The following is a 20,015-nucleotide window of genomic DNA, read 5'->3' on the forward strand; positions in this document are numbered from 1 at the left end:
ACCAAGCATCCAGCGACGCTCCTTCATCACACGGTTCATCAGTTAGTTTAGAGGATGAACTGTGAGCCACAAGTGTTTTACTTGTTTGTTGGGAGTTGGAGATCCGGGCGGTCAGACTGCTGAATGCAGGGTCAGGCGCTGGAGGCCAGATGTTCGGCTTCATTCAACGGGAAAAACAGAAACCGTGATGGGTAGTCTGTTCATTTAGAGGTTCAGAGTGAGAAGTGGAAGCTGCAAGCTATTCTCCGTAATCTGAACAAAGTTTATTTTCTCCGAACTCATGTTAATTACATTCAAGAACTTAAATGGAGCACAAGACACACGCTTTTGAACCCGAAACCAAAGAAATGGCAGAGACAAATATAATATTAGGACCGTGCACAATAAATCACATTAGTCTCACACGTCCACCTTGAAGAAATAATAAATAAAATGATATTAACGACCGTGGACTTTGGACAAAAGAGTAAGATAAACTTCTCTTCCCGGAACCGCTGCCCCACGAGAGGGTGAAACAGAGTAATGAAGGTGGTGTTTCATAGTCAACGGAGGTGGTGAGAGACGATAACGATTTACATGCTCAGTCACACACGAGTGAGGACTAAGCAGAGAAAACAAAACACCTATTGTCTGCTTGTAAAGCACACTTTTAATTCAAAGAAACGTTGTCATTTAGTTATCTGTCTTGTAAGGGATGTATAGACATTATATTTGTTGTCTTTGTTTTACTGTTAACTGACTGTGTGGTTATAAAAAAACATATAAAAAAACTGCCAGTGAAACCCGGCCCGTCGAGCAGGAGGCCGGACGAGATAAAGAGAGATCTGCAGTTACGTCACACGAGGGCTTTTCCTGCCGAGCTGCACTGGAAATGAAGTCTCTCCCTCTCAGTCAACTGCCTGTCTGGTTGGTTCCCAACATCTGCTGGTTTGGTAACACCTGGAGGTAGCTAAACAACCATTTAGTGATTTCATGGTATATACTTCATATTGAGGAAATAACACACAACTGCTATACGTTAGAGCTCTTTGATGATCATCTCTCGCTGATGAATATGGTGAAATTGATATGTTTAATAAAAACCTCCATGATCTGATGAAAGCTACTCAAAAAGTGTTCGGTTGTGGTTAAGGGGCGACACCCAAAGTATTAATATTAAAACTAATATATATCACCATGAAACTTCCCCAGTTGATTATTACAATTATTTTTGGTAATATGGGCAATTAACACGTTATGGAAGCAAAATAGCATCCAACATCATCAAAATGGATCAGTGCAATAAAAAAAAACATTTTTTTGCCTGTATTTCCTCTTAAACTGATGGTTGTGAAGGCTTATAATGATTTGGAGATCTGAACATGCTGCAATAAGATTACTCATCTTTGTTTCTATGGGCTGCACGGTGGTGTAGTGGCTAGCACTGTCGCCTCACAGCAAGAGGGCCGCGGGTTCGATTCCCGGTCGGAGCGGTCCTTCTGTGTGGAGTTTGCATGTTCCGTGGCAGCGTGGGTTCTCTCCGGGCTCTCCGGCTTCCTCCCACAGTCCAAAGACATGCTGCAGGTTAATTGATCTCTAAATTGCCCATAGGTGTGCATGTGAGAGTGAATGGTTGTATGTCCCTACATGTGCCCTCGATGGACTGGCAGCCTGTCCAGGGTGTCCCCTGCCTTCGCCCTATGTCAGCTGGGATAGGCTCCAGTGCCCCCGCGACCCTAATGAGGATAAGCGGTATTGAAAATGGATGGATGGATCTTTGTTTCTCTCTCCAATGAAAGAACAATACCTGTCAGCTCATCATCAACAGCTTTTTAAAAAGTCATAGATGTCATCACTTTGTATGTCGCACTACACACCAATACTGGAATAGACCGGAACTAGTAGAGCATCTCACCTTTGTCTTCATGCAGCGATGATGAGGAGTAAAACCACAATGAACACACGAGGAAGGACACACACCAGGGTGGTTTCCTCTCTGACTGATGCATTTGTTAACACACACGCAACAAAGGGCCGCATGCATCATGTCACTGAAAGAGCTTTTATTCAAAGTGATAATGGGGTTGGTTCTACTGGCCGCGTGTCTCTGCGTGTTTAAACTGCACTTGTCTTCTGACCAGCAGAGGGCGCTAACGAGCCAGCCAGAGGGAGAATTATTAAAGGAGATGACACAACACATTTTAATTCATTAATGGGAACTGAAACACACACACACACACACACACACACACACACACACACTATTTATTTGTATCAAATCATTTGACTATATCTTTATCATAAACATGAAAAGCCGATGACAAAATCACTGGATTGTACCGGGGGGAGTGAAACTAAGGCGCCAATTTTTCTTCAGACTAAATGCATCTTCTGAAGAACATGCCTTTGAAAAACTGTGGATGAGAAATAACATTTCTTAAAAAAAAACACACAATTCAAATACTTAAAATATACCCAGCATACCAGAATCAGGGCCATAAAGAACTGCATGTTTTCATGTCCCTACGATTGATAATATAAAAGAGTCACAATCCATTTTAATGCACTGCAGCCGGCTAAAGGCACATGCTGGGCTGTCTGACGTAAAGCAGTGAAAAAGAGAGAAAAAGTGTCATTTCACAGTGACTGAACTGCACATTTAGGGACAGTACTTGTCTCGGGAACACCTGTTTTTGTCTAAATTAATATCTTTAGATGTGCAAGGAATGGGCTTTACCAACATTTTAGAGAAACACAAATTACATGGATAAAATAAGTAGATATATCTTATGTATCATGTGTCATGTGTCAGAGTCACTCTGCAGGGGACACAGAGGAGAGACGGGAACAACATTTCATGGCTCATGTTATATGAGTGCCTGACACAAGATATGATGTGTTTTCTAAGGCCATCAATACCAGATTACATCAGCGTTTCTGAGTAAGTTGATGACACCGGTTTGCCATCTTGAGGAATTATAATTATAATTATTATATAACTTTTTAGCAGCAGCACAACAAAACAACGATGTGAAGGGCAGAAGGGTCAGGTCGGCTCGGTCCGTTCCGGAGCCGAGGCTGAATTTCCTGAACTCATTGAAATGACTTCTGTTCCTGGACTGCAGATGTTAGAGGAAGCAGTCGGGGCTCTGAGAGATGACCTTGCTCTCGGCTTTGTCTGCACGAGGACACGTATCATGTGATTATTCACAATACTTGTTCCTGTGTAGATGACACAAACAAGTGCAGGCGCTGTATCAGCTTTCAAAAGAATTAAAATGCAATTTAATAGTTCACTCATTTTAATCGTTTCTTTTTTTTCTTTTTTTACAAAATAAGATTATTAACAAACATAACAGAAGCAATACAATATATAAATTGCAAAAATAAAATAAAAAGAATAATAAAAAGGCAGTGTTTCAGCACCTTTTTCTGCCCCCATGTAAACAAAGACGAAAACATAGGATCTGAAACCGGATTGGCTTTTAACAGGACTCACATTCACAGACAGAAACATGAAATAAATATGACATGATGAACATGTAACTCTCCCTTTACCTCTCTAGAGACAGTGAGACTAAAATATACTGCAGAAGAAAATACCACATAGTATATCAATGGATTCACACATCAATACATGATTTTGTGAAATAACTATTAAAGATCATCAATAAGCTCAAATAATCAAATAATATTCACTGTAATAATCTTATATTTATTTACCATATCTAAGCCATCACATCAAGATGTTAAGTCTTTACAATTCTCAACCTGGAAGTGGTCCATTCCTCTATGGTATGAAACCGTGAGTGTGTCATTTATTTAGAAATCATTCCCTTGAAGCGCCGTCTGTGCTTTTGAAAATATATATATATATATATATATATATCCTGTGAGATGATAAATGTGCACTGACAATATAAAAGTTTGTCATCCTTCAACAAATCTAAATTGACGAAGGCTGTGAGAGGTTTGGGACACCGGCAAGAAAAAGTTGCGAATCTGGTGATTAGCATTATGAACATATTATTATTAGAAATAATACTTAAGGCTTCTACAGACTCGGTCTGGCAGAGATCAGTGAACAAAACATTTCAGAAGCAAATAGGCGATTGTCTGCGTTTTTAAACCCACAATTTAGGTTGGATCTGTCCCACCATGACACTCAAAACATCCCCAATGTACCCGTGTTCACTAATGGGATGTTACCTGCATGCAGCAGAAGATATCAGAACCAGTACATTTGATATTGGGATGACCTTTGGACTCCAGAAGCGTATGTCTTCGATCGGGTTTATCAGCAGGATTATGAAATACGACTTTACTGATTTTCAAGAAACTTTGTATACAGAGGGGTAGGGGGTCTTTTTCACTTATGGAAACAGCCTTGATGGAGGTCTACACTGGCGTTTCGTTACATATGTTTTTACTCTTACACCTGACAAGATGCATCTTAATCCAATAAACTTGTAATAGTTTAACAGCTTAGTTTCCCATCTGATCCAGAGAGAGAGCAGCTGACTCGCTGATGAACGTGTTGGGATCATTAAAGCTGCAGAACCTGAGAGAGAGTGATTGCATTCAGTGACTTAACTATGTTCGTATGTACAGTACATTTGCACGTTTTACTGTATGCCTATTCTGCAGGTTGTATGATACTTAATATTCAACATGATAGAAACGGTGATCAGAAATGATGACAAAGCACTGCACCTTTATACATCTTCAAATGAAGAACAAGGATGAAAACGTTCACAAAAAGCTACAAAATAAAAATGAAACCTGCAAAAATATCCTTTCATCTCCAACCATGTTCAAACATCAACCTCAGGAAATATTATTTAGTTTCAGCTCTTTATATTTAAAAACACAATTCTTGAGACAGTTGGGACTCTTGTTTTCAGACACGAGCGGAGGAGTGCAAACAAAACAGACGAGAGGAACCGCGAAGGGAGAGCCGATGACACACTTAAGTGAGGACGTTTACACTTAACGTTTAAATAAAGTATTCTTCATATAGTTTCAATGGACAGATTCCCAGAAACAAATCCCAAATGGCTGCAGCGGCCAAAGTGCCGAAAGAAACACGGGATTGGTTCTCCATGGAAGAAGTTTTGATTTAAATCTGATTTGCAATTAAACATTGCCATCCTGATAAATAAGAAAACACAGAAACAGTGGTAAACGTTGTCAATCATAGATTGTTTTATAGATAATAATGAACGGCGAGCCACTTCCGGGTCGTTTGCAAGTATAAACCAGAGCCAATCAAAAGCTCAGCCCTGGTGCAGGTTGTGGCAATAAACAGTTAATGACCACATAATCAACACCTGAAAGTCGTGATTGACACTCGTCATTCCACGCTGGACCGAGGGTTCAAGTGTCTCCGTTTAAAAAGAGGGTTCAGACAGACGAGTAACCCCCCCGACACAAGTAGGAGGTCCATCCTTTTTTCACAAAGTTCGTTTCCTGGTTTCTTCAAGCCCGGTGTAAATACCAACGCCGATCAGAGATCTCCACACGGGGCAAACTATTCAAGGTACCGCTCAGTTTAGACTTTCCCACGCCCCTTCACTGTGTGAGCGAGTGGGGATGCTGGACGGTAGACGGGTGCAGCAGGCTGCCCAGCGCCTGGAAGTGTGATGGGAGGGCAGAAGATGAGGGAGGGGAGGCAGACGGGAGGCTAAATTCCACTTGCACCCCGTGGTGGGAGCCGGTGCCCCTGCCTGCTGTATCATCGTCAGGGCCCTCTGAAACAAAAGGTCCGCTGCACATGTGTAGCTGGTAAAAACAGGAGCCTGGCAGGCAATGGTCGTCGTGGCAGGACAGAGGGCTCCCGCCGGCCCACTGGGGGCTCTGGGGAAAGGGCTGGGACTGGAGCTGACCCAGAGCTGAGGGACAACAACCGTCTGAGCCAGGATCCCGCAGGTCGTCCATGGGCGGGAGGGAGAAGGGACAGCCAAACAGCTGCCGAGGACATCCGTCACCACACAAGTCCGACGACCCCATCACCAGCTCATCATCTGGATGGAGAGGGGTTCATAAAATGGCAGATCAACTAAATGTCTGCATTTATTCCACTCGTACAATGACGCTGAGATGAAAGAACTCAAGTGGAGATTCAATAGAAATTACTTGTAGAAATAAATATTTTAATTTGCCTCTCTTGCCGAATGCATCTGCTTAATATCGTCATGTGATTTCTTTCATACATTTTGTTTTGTTGATCTGCATTGTAAATACAAGTCATTTTTATTGTAAATCTACAGCTACGGTTAAGGTTTGATCTTGAATTTAATTTCCATTTTTAATACAACAGTTACACTTTGAACAGATGTGATGGAAATGATCAAATGCATGCATCTTAAATACATCCAACCTTATCCGATAGATAATTAGTGGCGTTTAATAGCCGGAGGAGCCTTTATTGGCCATAAAGCACTGCACACAACAGCACCGTACCTTTAGGCTATAATTAGAGTTTGATTATCGATCACCACATTATTAATATTCTGACTCTCTTCTTGCCTTCTTGGCCTGCAGGCCCAGCCTGCTTTCAGTGGCCTGTCTGGACCGAGTTCATGGCTTTAAGAGAAAGCGGGGAGTTCGTCTGCGGCGGGGACGGCTCTCTTCCTCTGAAGCACCATGTCAACAGGTGTGCATGCACACAAACAAACAAACAAACAAACAAACATGCATACGTGCACGCAACACAGGACACACAAAGACAAGGAACATAGTGGGGAAAACAAAAAGGAGGAGAGACATAAACATGATTCATAACATAAGATAATGAGTATGTGATGTCAAAGTAAAAAGGCAAAGCATGTAATCAAACAAGACATTCAATGGACACAAATGAAATCCATAGAACTGCATGTACAACATGATGGATAGCAGAAATTATGTGATTTGGAATACGTGTCCAACATGGCATGTAAATGGTTTATGGACAGAAACAATGCACTTCTCTTCTCTTTCTCAGCTCTGTGACCAGCTGCCACTTCAAATGAGTGGAAATCTAACCTTTTATTGCTTTTTAGGTGCTAGTTTTCTGAGCGGTTCTGTCCCTTTGAGCCCCCACATCGGGTGCTTGTTTACCTTGTTTGTGTGGATCCAGGCTCGACTGGGGAGGTAACGGGGACTGCAGCTGTCCAGTGTCCATGGAGCTTGGAGACAACAAGCCAGACGAGTTGTTGCTCGCTTCCAGCTCCCCAACCTCCCCGTCCTGGTCTCCATCCTCCCTGCAGCACACAACACAACCACTGTTAGCGTCGCAACGTGTGCGTCAACGAGACATAATAAATCAGATTTCACACACAAAGAGCAGAGGAATGACACAGTGGCATAACCCCCTTTGTTGTTATCCCAGTACCATGAGGATGAATGGAAACTTGTTATGGGGGCCTCGTTACTCTGGATAGTCAAAAGAACACACTGTCAACAGTACACGTGCTATTGTGTAATTAGTGGGATGTCACCAGCAACGGTGCACTTCATATACAAATAAGTATGAATTCCAGTTAAGAGGCATTAAATTAACCTGAAAATATGTTTTTTTGAAATAATTATACAACAACACCATTTGCTTAAATAATTCAATAATGTCCAGCTTGAAGTAATACAATGCAAAACACAGATTTACAGAAAGTTGTGACACAGTTACAGCTAATGTAAATTCTAAACATAAATAACTTTATACAAGATCTGGTGTTACTTAAAAGGGTTTTCAGAGTAGGACCGTTATGGATTTAGTAGGAAGTTCAGATGAAAACATAGCGTTAAATTACCAATTGAATGTTGCGCAACTTTTCCCATTTATTATGTTTAACTCGATTTTTCCTGCACGGTTGAACATAAAGATCAAGTCACAGGAAGTAATATTATAAGTAAACTAATAAACTATTTGTAGGATAAGAACCCTGTGTTGGCTGCGTAGGTCGGGTGAGTTTAGAAAATATTACAGATGCAGGCGAGTGACAAAGCAGCGTCCGAGTAAGTTATTAATAACTTGCAGAAACATTACACACACACGCACGCACGCACGCACGCCTTAACAATATGCATAATGAAAACCCAGATGTTTAAATGACATTTGGTACAGCCCTCAGCAATACTTACAAGTTCCCTGATTGGAGGTTGAACTTCTTGCGGCTGAGCCTGGTGGCCTGCTGGGTAAAGTACTCGTGGCGGGCAGACTTCTTCCACATGTAGTAATACTCCACACACTCCCCAACGGAGCGCGTTCGTACCTGAGGAGGAAAACAGTTTTTGCTTTGAGAAAAAAAAAAAAAAAACTGTCCCATCAAATAGTCAAAAGGAGCCTTACAGCAGGTCAATCAGGTTTCAACATCAAACTCCAGGAAAGACTCGACTGAAAAATGTCAACATCCTGTCTCCTGAGCACTCACCTTATTAGCCTGAATGAGGTTGAAGTTCTTCCCGTAAACCCGATAGCCGTGCTCAAAGTTCCTACACTCCTCCTCACTCCAGGAACAAAGCTCTTCTAAAGAGAGATGAAAAGCACCGGGGAGAATTCAGCACTACTTTTAATTCATAGTTTGTATAATTTATGTTTTTCTTTAATTATTAATGCAATGCAATCACATTTTGCTGCTGCAGATTATCACCGGGCCCACACGGAATTCTCCACCACACCAATTAAATATCATTTTTAAAATTAATTGAGCAAATAAGCTCTCTGCTGATTTTTATTCTGAATCAACTCTGAAAACTGTAAAAAAAATCTAATTAATCCGATTATCCCAAAGCAGAGCTTTGAAGTCCTCAGTCCATGTCCGGTTTGGACAAAACCAGTACGGGATGCGTCACAATGTAACAGTATGGTCAGGGCTCTCTGGCTTCTCAGTCCAAACTACAACAGAGGTCTTGGACTTAAACCGGCGCCTCGCTGCTGAGCAAGAGGTCACAAGGTGAACCGTTTCTCTTTTGCAGTGGTGGAGCCAGCAGCTGCTGTTGCACTCACAAGGTACCACATACAGTCATACTCTGCAGTATCCTGCAGCGGTAATGCTTAAGTAGGCTTAATATATTGGTTTTCCCATGTGGGATCAGTGTGTCTTGTAGTTTATGGAACTCAATGATTGATTTCAGGATCCCAAACAAAGACACATTCCCCTCTTTTAAATCAGCACCTTCTCATTTCTTTGTGAAGGATGTGATTGTTATCTTTTAAAACTTTTGGGCAATTTCATTCCCTTCTTTTCCCATCCTATAGCCTGGCAATAGGACTCTTACTGGATAGGACTTGGATGCAGTGCCTCTCTTTATACCATACATTATACAGTACTGTTCGTCCACTGGTGGTAACGTGGGAGAAATGCACTTGATGAGCATTTAAGCGTTCCCCAGACTCCCCTAATGTATTATCTATTGCCTAAGCCCTGTACGTGCTGCTCCCCACAGAGTCCTCCAATATCAGGTCTGCCTCTTTTAAGTGGAATAAATTAAAACCCACTCTAATCTTCCTTCATAGCATCTACATCAACAAATCTGACAACGGTATCAAAAAACAGCCTCTGTTACCGTCACTTATTTTATTCATCTGCAGAGCAACGTGTATGTTTCTGATCTCATTGATAAACTGATCTTTGCTATTTCAATTTTTGTTTGCATAAAATGCCGCTTGAAATTATATCAATAGCTGCAGGAAGGATAAAGTCCCCTTGTTGTGTTGTTGGTAGGCTCCCTTTGTTGGAGGGAGGGACTCTACCAAAGAGTTTTGTAGGGGGGGTTTTTCCCGGGGAAATGAATGGACGCACAATTAAATATGGTCCACCCAAACCCCCTCTCTAAATAATATTGGGAAATACTACATGAGCAAATAAAATGACATTATATAAAACTATTAGATATTTTTGTGTCGGCCTTCATCACCGTCATTGAGTGGAATATGAATGAGTAAAATAGCAAGTATAATAGGACAACGGGAAGGTTCTTACCACTGAACACTTTCACATTGAAGCGTAATCGTCTCAGTGCCTCGTCTGCATTGAAGTTGCATTTCACTAGTTCATACAGTGCCTGAGAATCATGAGAAAAGTAGGGAGGATGAGCCGAGAAGGTTAAGACTTTTACAAAGAGAAACAAAAACAATCGATCAATGTTTACACACAGAATAACTCATCCTCTATCAACTGCATGCAGTTGTGTGTTAGGTTAATCAGTTAAGGGGAGATACACTACTGACAGTGTCTTCTGGGACACACTATAAAGTGACCATACCTGTTGGTTATCTCGGACGGTGCATGCTGCCCCCTCCTGGCAATATGGTGTCTGTGCAGTCAGCAAGAACTCTTCCACTTCCTGCATCGGAAGAACTCCAGGCCTCCACAGACACTGGTCCTCGCTGCTGCAGGCTAGAGGATCAAAGAAAAGAAAGAGAGAGAGAGAATGAGGGTAAATGCAGTGGAGGTGGCAGAGAGACAGGGAAGGTAGATGGAGATGTGTTTGGCAGTTGTCTTCATGGATAACTTCAGTTGGAGTCGCCAAAGGCAGATTATTATTGTTCCAACTCTACACAGGAAGTGCGTTAATCATCTGAAATGACTTGGTGCTTGGAAGATTTTATAAAAAGTTTGCTTACCGCTCTCTTGGTAGGTATGTGAACCGAGTGGAGGGACTTTTGCCTGATACAAAGAGCCAACCATGATCTCCTGAGAATTAAATCAAAGACAAAGTCTGTCACAGAAATACAAGGCTGTAGCCAGAGTTTAGAATTGAGGTGGTTTGTGGGTGGGGGGGTGGGGGGGTGGGGATCCTGATGCTGCCGGCCGTCATAATTGACTATGTACAAGAACCTCAGACACAACGCCACTTCAAAATAAAATCAACTTGTGTATGTTTCAAAAAGGCCCCACTGATCGTGAGCTGTTTGTTGGGGCCTTCGGTGTCTACCTTGTGCTCTTCATTGGAGGGAATAGATGCATCAGAGTCCTCCTCTGATGAGCTGACTAATGTGTCTTTGTCTCCACCTGAAACACAAAACACCAGAGAGGAGTTTCAGCCAATCATTTTAAACACTGTACACATTTTGCCCTTTAAAAAGATGTTGGCGTATATCACTGAAACTTTGACATCATTTTTGTTCAATTGAAACCCACCCTAGATAGCAGTGGGAAGCAATGCAAGTTATATAATAAAAAAAGAAAATGCAATATATTGAACAATATAGATACAATTCAGAATAAAGCAGTGGAGATCAGGGGAAGGCAGTTTGAATATATTTAAACTCCTTCAGTTCAGACATGTGTGAGTGTCTTTGACATCATTCAGTCACATGGAGACAGACACAGACAGCAGAACATGCTGCCATACCAGGAAGTTCCCATATCACATTACATAGAAATAAACAAATGACAGCTCGCATGTGATTTCCTGCCGTCATAAACTCTGGCGTGTCATGGTATTGAAACGTACCGCCTCGCTATAAGTAACATGCTGCAGCCTCAGCAAAGCACTCATTTTAAATTGAATGATGAGGGAAATAACAAAGGGATGTTCTTTTCTTTCAGTACAGCTACACAGCTTCATCAGAAAATAAAGGCTCCGAGTGCGCATATGGTATTAAGCTTCTAAAATGCCATATCGTGTGTAAATAGACGTCTACGTGTGCGTTACCTTGGAGGCGGTGGAGCAGATCGGAGGTGTTTGAGGTGACCGAGGGGGTGAGATCCTCAGCTAAGGAGTCGTCTTCCTCCTCCCCAGGAAAGATATCCTCAGTTATCTGATCCTGTGCAACACAAATTAAGAGAGCAATATAGCAGCAAAGTAAACAATTACACAGCATGCACTAATAATATGTCGGAGAGGAACACTTCTCACCTTGTCCAGTGTCACGTCGGGCAGGCTGGCAGCCATGTGACGGCTCTCCTTCTCTGGGTCGGACACTGTGTAGCCGTACAGAGCCAGCAGCTCCTCCAAAGGAAGCTCACCGGCCTAGAGACACACAGATGCAGAGGGAGACAGCGGACTGCAGATGTGACAACCAGTAGTGGATTGTTTTGTATGATTTCCAGAGTTGGGTTTTCAAACTCGGCAAGAGGACTACCGGTTTCAACGGCAAGGAACATTTCATTTTTCATTAATCTGTGGACTATTTTCTAGATTAATCCTTTGGTTTCTCAAAAGTCCAAGTGGATGTCTTTTCATGTCTAGTTTTGTCAGTCCACCACCTAAATACATTCAGTTGTATATGATATGAAACAATTTAAAACAGGAAAGGGAGAATGAAAACAGCATTTTAGGCCATTTATGCAGGAAAATTACTGAACAATTAATCAATTGTCTAAACAGTTTTTGTCAACCAATAGTTTAGTCAACTAAATGTTGCAGCTCTACTTAAAATGTGCTATTTCGCCAAGTTTGCCGAGATGAAAAGGATGCCATCTTTCTTTGCTTGTGCATTGTGTGGCAATGGGCATAGGAAGGTGTATTAAGCTAAACTAGCATCTGCATCTGCTGCTGCTGCTGATCCGACCACGTTTCGTTTGCACACTACTCCACATAAGTGCTATATGACAGAAAAGGAAGACAGTGACACTGTGTGGAGCTGTTTTTGAGTGTGTAAGTGCAGCTCCTGTCAACAGGTGTTACTGTGGGCTCTGACACAGAGACGTCCAACGCTAACAAACCAGATGCACTGTCAGGCGGTTTGGGAATATATACTGTAAATGGCAGGAGTTCATCTTTAGTCCGTGGATTTTCTGTCTTCGGTAAAAACAACAACAATGCACTGTAATTTAAATCAAAGCAGAAATCTCCAGTTGTAAGAATAATTCTGTGACAGCGAGTGTGTGAGTGATGCAGGGTGGTCTGTGGCGGTTAGGTTCATGTAATCAAAAGAGAAATATGTTGTTGAAGAGACTGTGGCTTTCATTCAGCGACTAACTTTAACGTATAGGGACATGGCTGACCCGTACAGTGTGGGACTGCGCTGCCATCTTCATGGGGCGAAGGTTCTCCTCCAACTCCCTCTAAGGCCCAAGGAGACTTCTTCTGCTTCTCCCGCTGAGGGCCTTCATCACTGTGCCTCATCCACTCTCCACTAGGCCACAACCGCCACACTTCTCTTGAGGGGCTCTTCACCCACCTGCAGACGGAAAAACAAACACAGTGCTGGTAGTGGCTGATCCCTGACCCGTACACATACAGCTCAGCTGACTCCTAACTTTTGAAACCACCCTATTTTAAACTTTACGAGACCTGCAGCCGGGACCCAAGTATCATTCAAAGGATCATATGTGCGGCACTCATTTGTAACTAAAAATCTTTCTAAAATCTCCAACAGAACAATCGGACAACTTGACGGATTTGTTTTTGTTGTGATGTAATGTAATATAAGCTACTGCTGGAAATCAGCTAATAGTTTGTTGTGTGTGGTGTGACATCACATTTGATGTCAACATGTTTTTCCAATATAGGTTTCGGGGGTAAAAAAAAAAATACATATAGGTTTAGTAAAAACAACTTTATAGTTAAGGGGGGGGACGGGGGGACGGAGCCGACACGAGCCCACCCGAGCTCTCATCCGATGCCCCCCACGCTTTGAGTTAGATTCTGCGCTGCTTCTCAAAGACACCCTTCCTGGTTGAAGAAGTTGTGAAAGTCCCGTGAAAAGCTCCACGTTCACGCGGCGTGCCTCTCCCAACCCATCGGGTGCTGTCTGTCTGACCAGGGGCGCTTTCCTGTGACTTGGTGCTGAACGCCTCTTCCTCTCCCCGGCTCGCCGAGAGTCGCAACACAAGAAGGAAATAAGTAGTTCTCAAATATTTCCGAAAAGAGAGACGGGGACGGAGTTTTTTCGCCGTATAAGTCGTGACATCTCTCCCCCCCCCCCCCACACCCGGCCACACAAAAAACAAAACTTTTCCCCCACCCCACTCAATCCACTTCGCACCTGAAATAGTTCAGCACCACCGTGCGAGACCCCGCCGCGGCCGCCTATTGTTTTCTGCGGGTTTACTATCAAGGCGGAGGGAATGGCTCTTTAAAGCGAAGAACGCGGAGAGAGGCGATACGCCGGGGAGGTTCTCCATTTCTTCCCCCCACTCCCGGTTAAAATGCCCCCGTAGCCCTGTTTCAGACGGCGTTAACCGGGCCGGCGGAACCGTCGACGCTCTCGCGCACCGTACGGCGCGACACGAGTCTCGGATTCGGTCCAGTTTTTCTATCATTCGAGTCGTTACATTCCTCGTTTTTCTCTCACTTACCTCCGCCATTCCGTTTCTGCGCAAGCTGACTATTGCCCGGATGTTGTAGGTCTGCTCCTCTGTACAGCTCCGTTTATTGCCGCAACGATTCAGCAACAGCGACTGTTAGTTAGTTAGGTGCAGACTCGAGTATTGACTTTTTCCAAGTAATTCGGCTATTTTTGTCTCGCTTGACAGCTGGCATTAAATATTTCCCCGGTAGTTATTTAAAAAAATATAAAAAATTCTCCCTCCTCACTTTCGGTATCAATTCAATTCGGTATCTTGTGCGATGTTTAAAAAATTATAATACTTTAAAAGAACTTCGTGTTTATTAAATACCCTATAGATGGACATTCACTATTTGCTATATATATATATATATATATATATATATATATATATATATATATACATCTAAAAAAAAAATAGATTGATCCGCATGTTTTCACTTTTTTTGTTTAAACAGCAGAATGTACGGCAATACGAGATGGAAGTTATATTTAAATGTAATTTCTTAACCAACACGTCCATATGGTCCACACGTGGCGACTCTATAGGCTCGTGCTGAATACGTGAATGAGGGAGGGGACTTGACGTGGTCAAAGCAGATAAAGATATAAGTCTCTTTCCTCGGCCTATGGCAGCTTACAGCTCTCAAGAGATAGGAGAGGCAGGGTTAATGTGTAGGTTGACAACACGTGACACGATTCAGCCACAATAAACAAAGTAGATCATATGATGAGTTATTTCTGTACAGGCTACAATTAAGTTTCGTAATCAAATTCACATACATAAGGTGTGAAAGACAGCACAGCTAATGTACAATTAATATACGTTAATATTTCTTTTTCTAAGTCTTTCTAGGTTGCTAACACCCACTGCAATTGTGTTTTACTGTATAACAAACTGCCAATATTATGGAACATTTTTTCTGGACTTTCTTCTTTCTTATGACGACTTGTCAAAATCATATATAAGTTTGCTGATTGATATTTAAATATATTTTTAAGGAAATACGAGATTGCAAGAAAAGGTGATCACACTGGTCTCATTCATTTGTCCACATCTGGATCTTATTTAACAGATAAAGTATATATTTTTTTAGTCCTATATGGATCATACTGGCTGCACGGTGGTGTAGTGGCTAGCACTGTCGCCTCACAGCAAGAGGGCCGCGGGTTCAATTCCCGGTCGGAGCGGTCCTTCTGTGTGGAGTTTGCATGTTCTCCCCGTGGCAGCGTGGGTTCTCTCCGGGCTCTCCGGCTTCCTCCCACAGTCCAAAGACATGCTGCAGGTTAATTGATCTCTAAATGTCCCATAGGTGTGAATGTGAGAGTGAATGGTTGTATGTCCCTTCATGTGCCCTCGATGGACTGGCGGCCTGTCCAGGGTGTCCCCTGCCTTCGCCCTATGTCAGCCCCGCAACCCTAATGAGGATAAGCGGTATTGAAAATGGATGGATGGATGGATGGATCATACTGGCCTGACGTGAAACGTGTTGAAATATCCATGTATGTACTTCTACCTCAACATGACACATTTAAAGCAGCTCTCCAGTGGGCTTAATCTAGGGAAATCCAACCAGTTGTAACTGTGCTTTCCAACTTTCCACCTGTCAACATCACCTCAGTCCCTATGTGTCAAAAGGTAGCTTATTGCAGAGAAAATAACTGTGTTTTGTGTTCAACAAAAGACCAAACAACACAGGAAAAACACCACAAAGCACATTTGTTATTGTGACCGCATTGGTTTGGTCTACTTTTACATTTTGTATGAATGAATGTCATGAGAAGGTTTGCACCGCCTCAGAAAGTCGTTTCATGTGTATGTGTGCAGGGCAGCAACAGGTCAGCTTAGAGGTGAGCGGTTCTGCTTTCATTCTTCAATGCAGTTGAACGGGTGTTTGTGGAATTGTAGCCGGTTAGTCGGTTTTGCTCAATAAGGCTTTCGACACCAAAGGATAAACAGGATGTACTGTGGAGAACAATAGGAGCAAAACTACTGGAAATCAATTCAGGGCCACACAATTGTCACAGCGTGTAGCCGACAGGATAACAAAAAGTTGCTGACCCGTGTAGACTTGGAGAGACACACATGGGACTTTTTACACAACACAAACTATCAGTTGCCGTGCTGGTTCACCTTCAGCAGATTTAGATAAAAGCCCATATCTGCTTATTTAATCAATCTGCATCTGAGAACATGTGACAGTATTTAAGGTGCTCGTCGACAGGCGGCGCCTCTCTCACTGAGAGACCTCTCCTCCCTTTAATGACCCTCGGTGAAAAGGGTTTTAGTGGGGTTAGGGGTTCGTTGTGTTCCTTGTTTCTTAAGGGTCTTTAACTCTGTTTGTGTGTTTAGTGGTAAGAAGAGAAGCTGTTCACAAAAAGGGCACTTGGGTTTTTATTGTAAGGCTTTGTTGGTGGCATGCACTGTGTTTTACTTCAGATTTCAGCCCAGAAATGTAATAACATTTAGTTTTACATATGGGTTACCAGTAATATGCTTACCAGTATTCCTGCCATTACAATTATGGACAATACAAGCAAAGAAGACGGTTCGGACAGACTACAAAACTTGGAAAAATATGGAGTACTGACATTTTGAGAAAACTGTCCTGCAGCTATGGTCTCATTTATTTATTTGAACATACTTAAAAAGTGGGGGGAAAACAATCTTTAATAAAACAAACCCAACTCAAGGTCCACTTGTTAGCTTGAGTTTGCTCAGTTGTCTGAAGAAATCTGAAGATAGCATTTGAGTGCTTTCATTACTTTTTTGTCTTTGTTGGCCTTTAACTTCTGTTCATTCTTGACCTTGGAGATAATATATATATTTTTTAATAACACCATTTGAAGGTCCACTTACTAACTTTTTCTAACCAGAGCATTCAAACATTTTACAATACAGAGTGCTGTGGTTGAGAGATCAAGATGAAAGCAAGTAAGTGAACAATCATTTCAGATTGTTTTGTGAAAGTACTATTGAAAAGGTCAAGAGTATGAGCAAAAAAACAAGCATAGGAATTCATTTTTGTCTGATAAAAAGCACCCTGTGTAACTATAATACTGTTGTTAAGTAGCTCATAGGTTCATTAAAGTCTAGGAAAATAAGGTTATTGAGGAATCTATGATATAGGTATGCTGTTTGATGTAAAATGAGGAACGTACTGAAGATACCACGGGTACAAGGGGGCTTAAGCAAATACAGTTGTCCCATCGCACATGAGTTCAGTATGTATATGCCTCAGTGTGTGTGTGCATGGGGAGGGGGCTGTGTTGGTTAGGCTTCTAGAGAAGTAAGAGGTCTGCTTGAAGAGTTCTTCAGACTCACTGTTCCTGTATATGAAACGATAGTTCACTAAGTGGTAAGCAGTGACGGCTGCCGAGGAGACCGGAATGTAATGACACAAACATGCACCGTTTATTTAAGGACCCGTCAGTGAACACTTTGCATGCTTTTCCACCATTCTGATATGAACATAAGACTTGGTTTAGTCTGTCGTGCAAAGTATGCAAATCTTGATTTATGTGACCGTGCACAATGGATATGTTCTGGATGTTGTGATATTAGAGAATAATTTGCAGTGCATTGTGGGAAACTGGGCATTGAACCACAGCCCATAACACCCTGCTGTGACAGAGAGCACTACCTGTACTTGCAGTGATTAAAAGCAGATGTGAAACTGAGCTTATTTCCTGTGAAGTAGAATTGTCTGTTCTGCCGTTACTGTATGTGAGAAGCCATAACACATTCCATCATGGTTGGCTCCATTTTTCAGCCTGTGGTTTATGGCGTAGACCCAGTGATAGTTACATTCCAGTGCCTCATGGACTTTCTTTGCTTAAGATAGAGCAGAATGAATGGAGAGGAATGCAGATAGACAAAAGAAGCACTGAAGACAATACAACCGGGTCCTGTAAACATTCAGACTTTAAACTGTTCATTAGTGTGTGTGCGAAGGTTCACCCTGTTTTGTTATACTAGCATGCCTTTTTTGTGCTTTCATCGCTCTTTATTGTGTCATCATTTGAAAAGAGGATGGAGACTTGTGGACCGTGGCAGATCCAGGAGCCGGAACCTTTTCCGGGATCCATCCATGTCGGATGTCCCGAATGTTCATGAGTCACCACGGCAACCACGGCGCTGTCACAAGAGCGACCATGCCACAAAATATCATCAATATGTCACGAAAGAATGTGCTACCATGGGACATACCACCATGTGACACTTCATATAAATGTTTTATGGAATTAGTATGTTTTGTATTTTTCAAACATATGAAATGGGTAATGGATTTGGCAGAGAATGTAACCCCCCTCCACCCCCCCCCCACCCCACCCCCACCACCACTCAAAAAGGGGAAATGGTGATCCATATCAATCAAAAATGATATAACATAATGTAATTCCGTATTTGATTAACTAGGAAAAGAATGACAGAAGGAGTTAGTTCCTCATTGGTCAAGTTACTTCCAGTGATTCCTTTGGTCACAGAGCACATGCTCATCACGTTAGCAGGCTAAGACTTACCATGATGTTAGAATGACAAATTACATGAGAACATCCAAGACTTCTTTTTTTGTTTAATGGGCACAGTTGTTTATTGTGTTCACACAATAAGATTCAAATGTACTTGCACAAACAGCCAAAAGAAATATGCGCCGTCTGCACCTCTGTTTTATACCCAATTCAAGTACATCCATCCATCCATCCATTTTCAATACCGCTTATCCTCATTAGGGTCGCGGGGGCGCTGGAGCCTATCCCAGCTGAAGTACAACTTTACATTATTATACTGCATGTTCCAACTGTGTAACCACCACAAGGGGGCAATGCTGTCCAGTGAATGGGTTGATTCCGGAATTGAAAACTTCAACATGGCACCAAACAATCTTCCTCCCTCTCTTTCAATAACTTTGACAACCAAGCACACACTGAAATCAAGCGTCAAAATAGTGAAGCCAACTAAGGTCATGTTATTTTGTTCTGGGAGCATTCCTCTGTCCGTTCCATATTTGATGTATGTGTTTTTGCGCCTGTCTCTGATGGCATAAGAGATTAGTGGACTCATAATTGGGGTACATTTCAGTCTGGCTGCTATGTTTGCTCTCCGCTTTCTACATGAATACTAATATATGACTCATCACTCCTCCCCGTCTACTCTTTGCACGTTTGGCTTTGAAAGAAATTCGTCGTTTTTTTTTAACGGGTGAGTAAACAAACACAGCAACTAAACACACGCCTTGTGAGCGTGTACCTGTGAGTCTTTCATCGCCTATTCCCACAGACGCTCCAACCCTTTCTTGACCATCGACTGACCATTTACACTGGTATTTCTCTCTCTGGTTCTCCCACTCCCTCTCTAAACAGGATGTTTGTGTCTCAGCGGGTCTGTCGGCAGCAGACCAGTACAAAGCTGATGACCAGATAGCGTGGCTTTGGAGTGCCCAGTTCTCCCAGCGCTGTGACAGATTAACTGGGACTTCCATTCGTATTCCCCACTAAACCAACACGGCGAAACACAGGAGGTCACGCAGCCAGCCAGCGTGCTTCTCCGCTGGCCGCTGTTGCCTCGACAGTGAAGGCCCACTCCATGATTTGATTTCAAACTGCTTCTTAGCCCCACATGCACAGGACGATACTTGAATGGGACAGCGTGAAGGAAAAGAGCAGATAAATCTCGGAGTGTCCCACTTCTCGTCATGAGAGCTGTGCCGCTGATGCATCGGCAATCATTGTCACACAAGAGGAACCAAGCGCTTTGCTTTATGGGGCCTAATAATTCAGGCTACAGTGATGGTTACATTCAAAAGGTGATATC

At 42.5% G+C, this 20,015-nt stretch overlaps 1 protein-coding gene across 1 annotated transcript; it reads right to left on the minus strand.

The window, feature by feature from the left end:
- Positions 1 to 5,444: 5,444 nt before the first annotated feature.
- On the minus strand, positions 5,445 to 14,313 carry mier2 (mesoderm induction early response 1, family member 2). The gene is given in 13 exon segments (XM_034531213.1): positions 5,445 to 6,002; positions 6,508 to 6,612; positions 7,081 to 7,223; positions 8,101 to 8,231; positions 8,391 to 8,485; positions 9,942 to 10,023; positions 10,225 to 10,358; positions 10,586 to 10,655; positions 10,897 to 10,973; positions 11,620 to 11,731; positions 11,824 to 11,937; positions 12,921 to 13,090; positions 14,211 to 14,313. Coding segments are annotated over 12 exon segments (1,542 nt in total). The 5' UTR covers positions 12,948 to 13,090; positions 14,211 to 14,313; the 3' UTR covers positions 5,445 to 5,550.
- Between the last annotated feature and the right edge of the window lie 5,702 nt (positions 14,314 to 20,015).

Source organism: Cyclopterus lumpus, chromosome 4 (genome assembly GCF_009769545.1).
Source record: "Cyclopterus lumpus isolate fCycLum1 chromosome 4, fCycLum1.pri, whole genome shotgun sequence".
NCBI classification, from domain to species: Eukaryota; Metazoa; Chordata; class Actinopteri; order Perciformes; family Cyclopteridae; genus Cyclopterus; species Cyclopterus lumpus.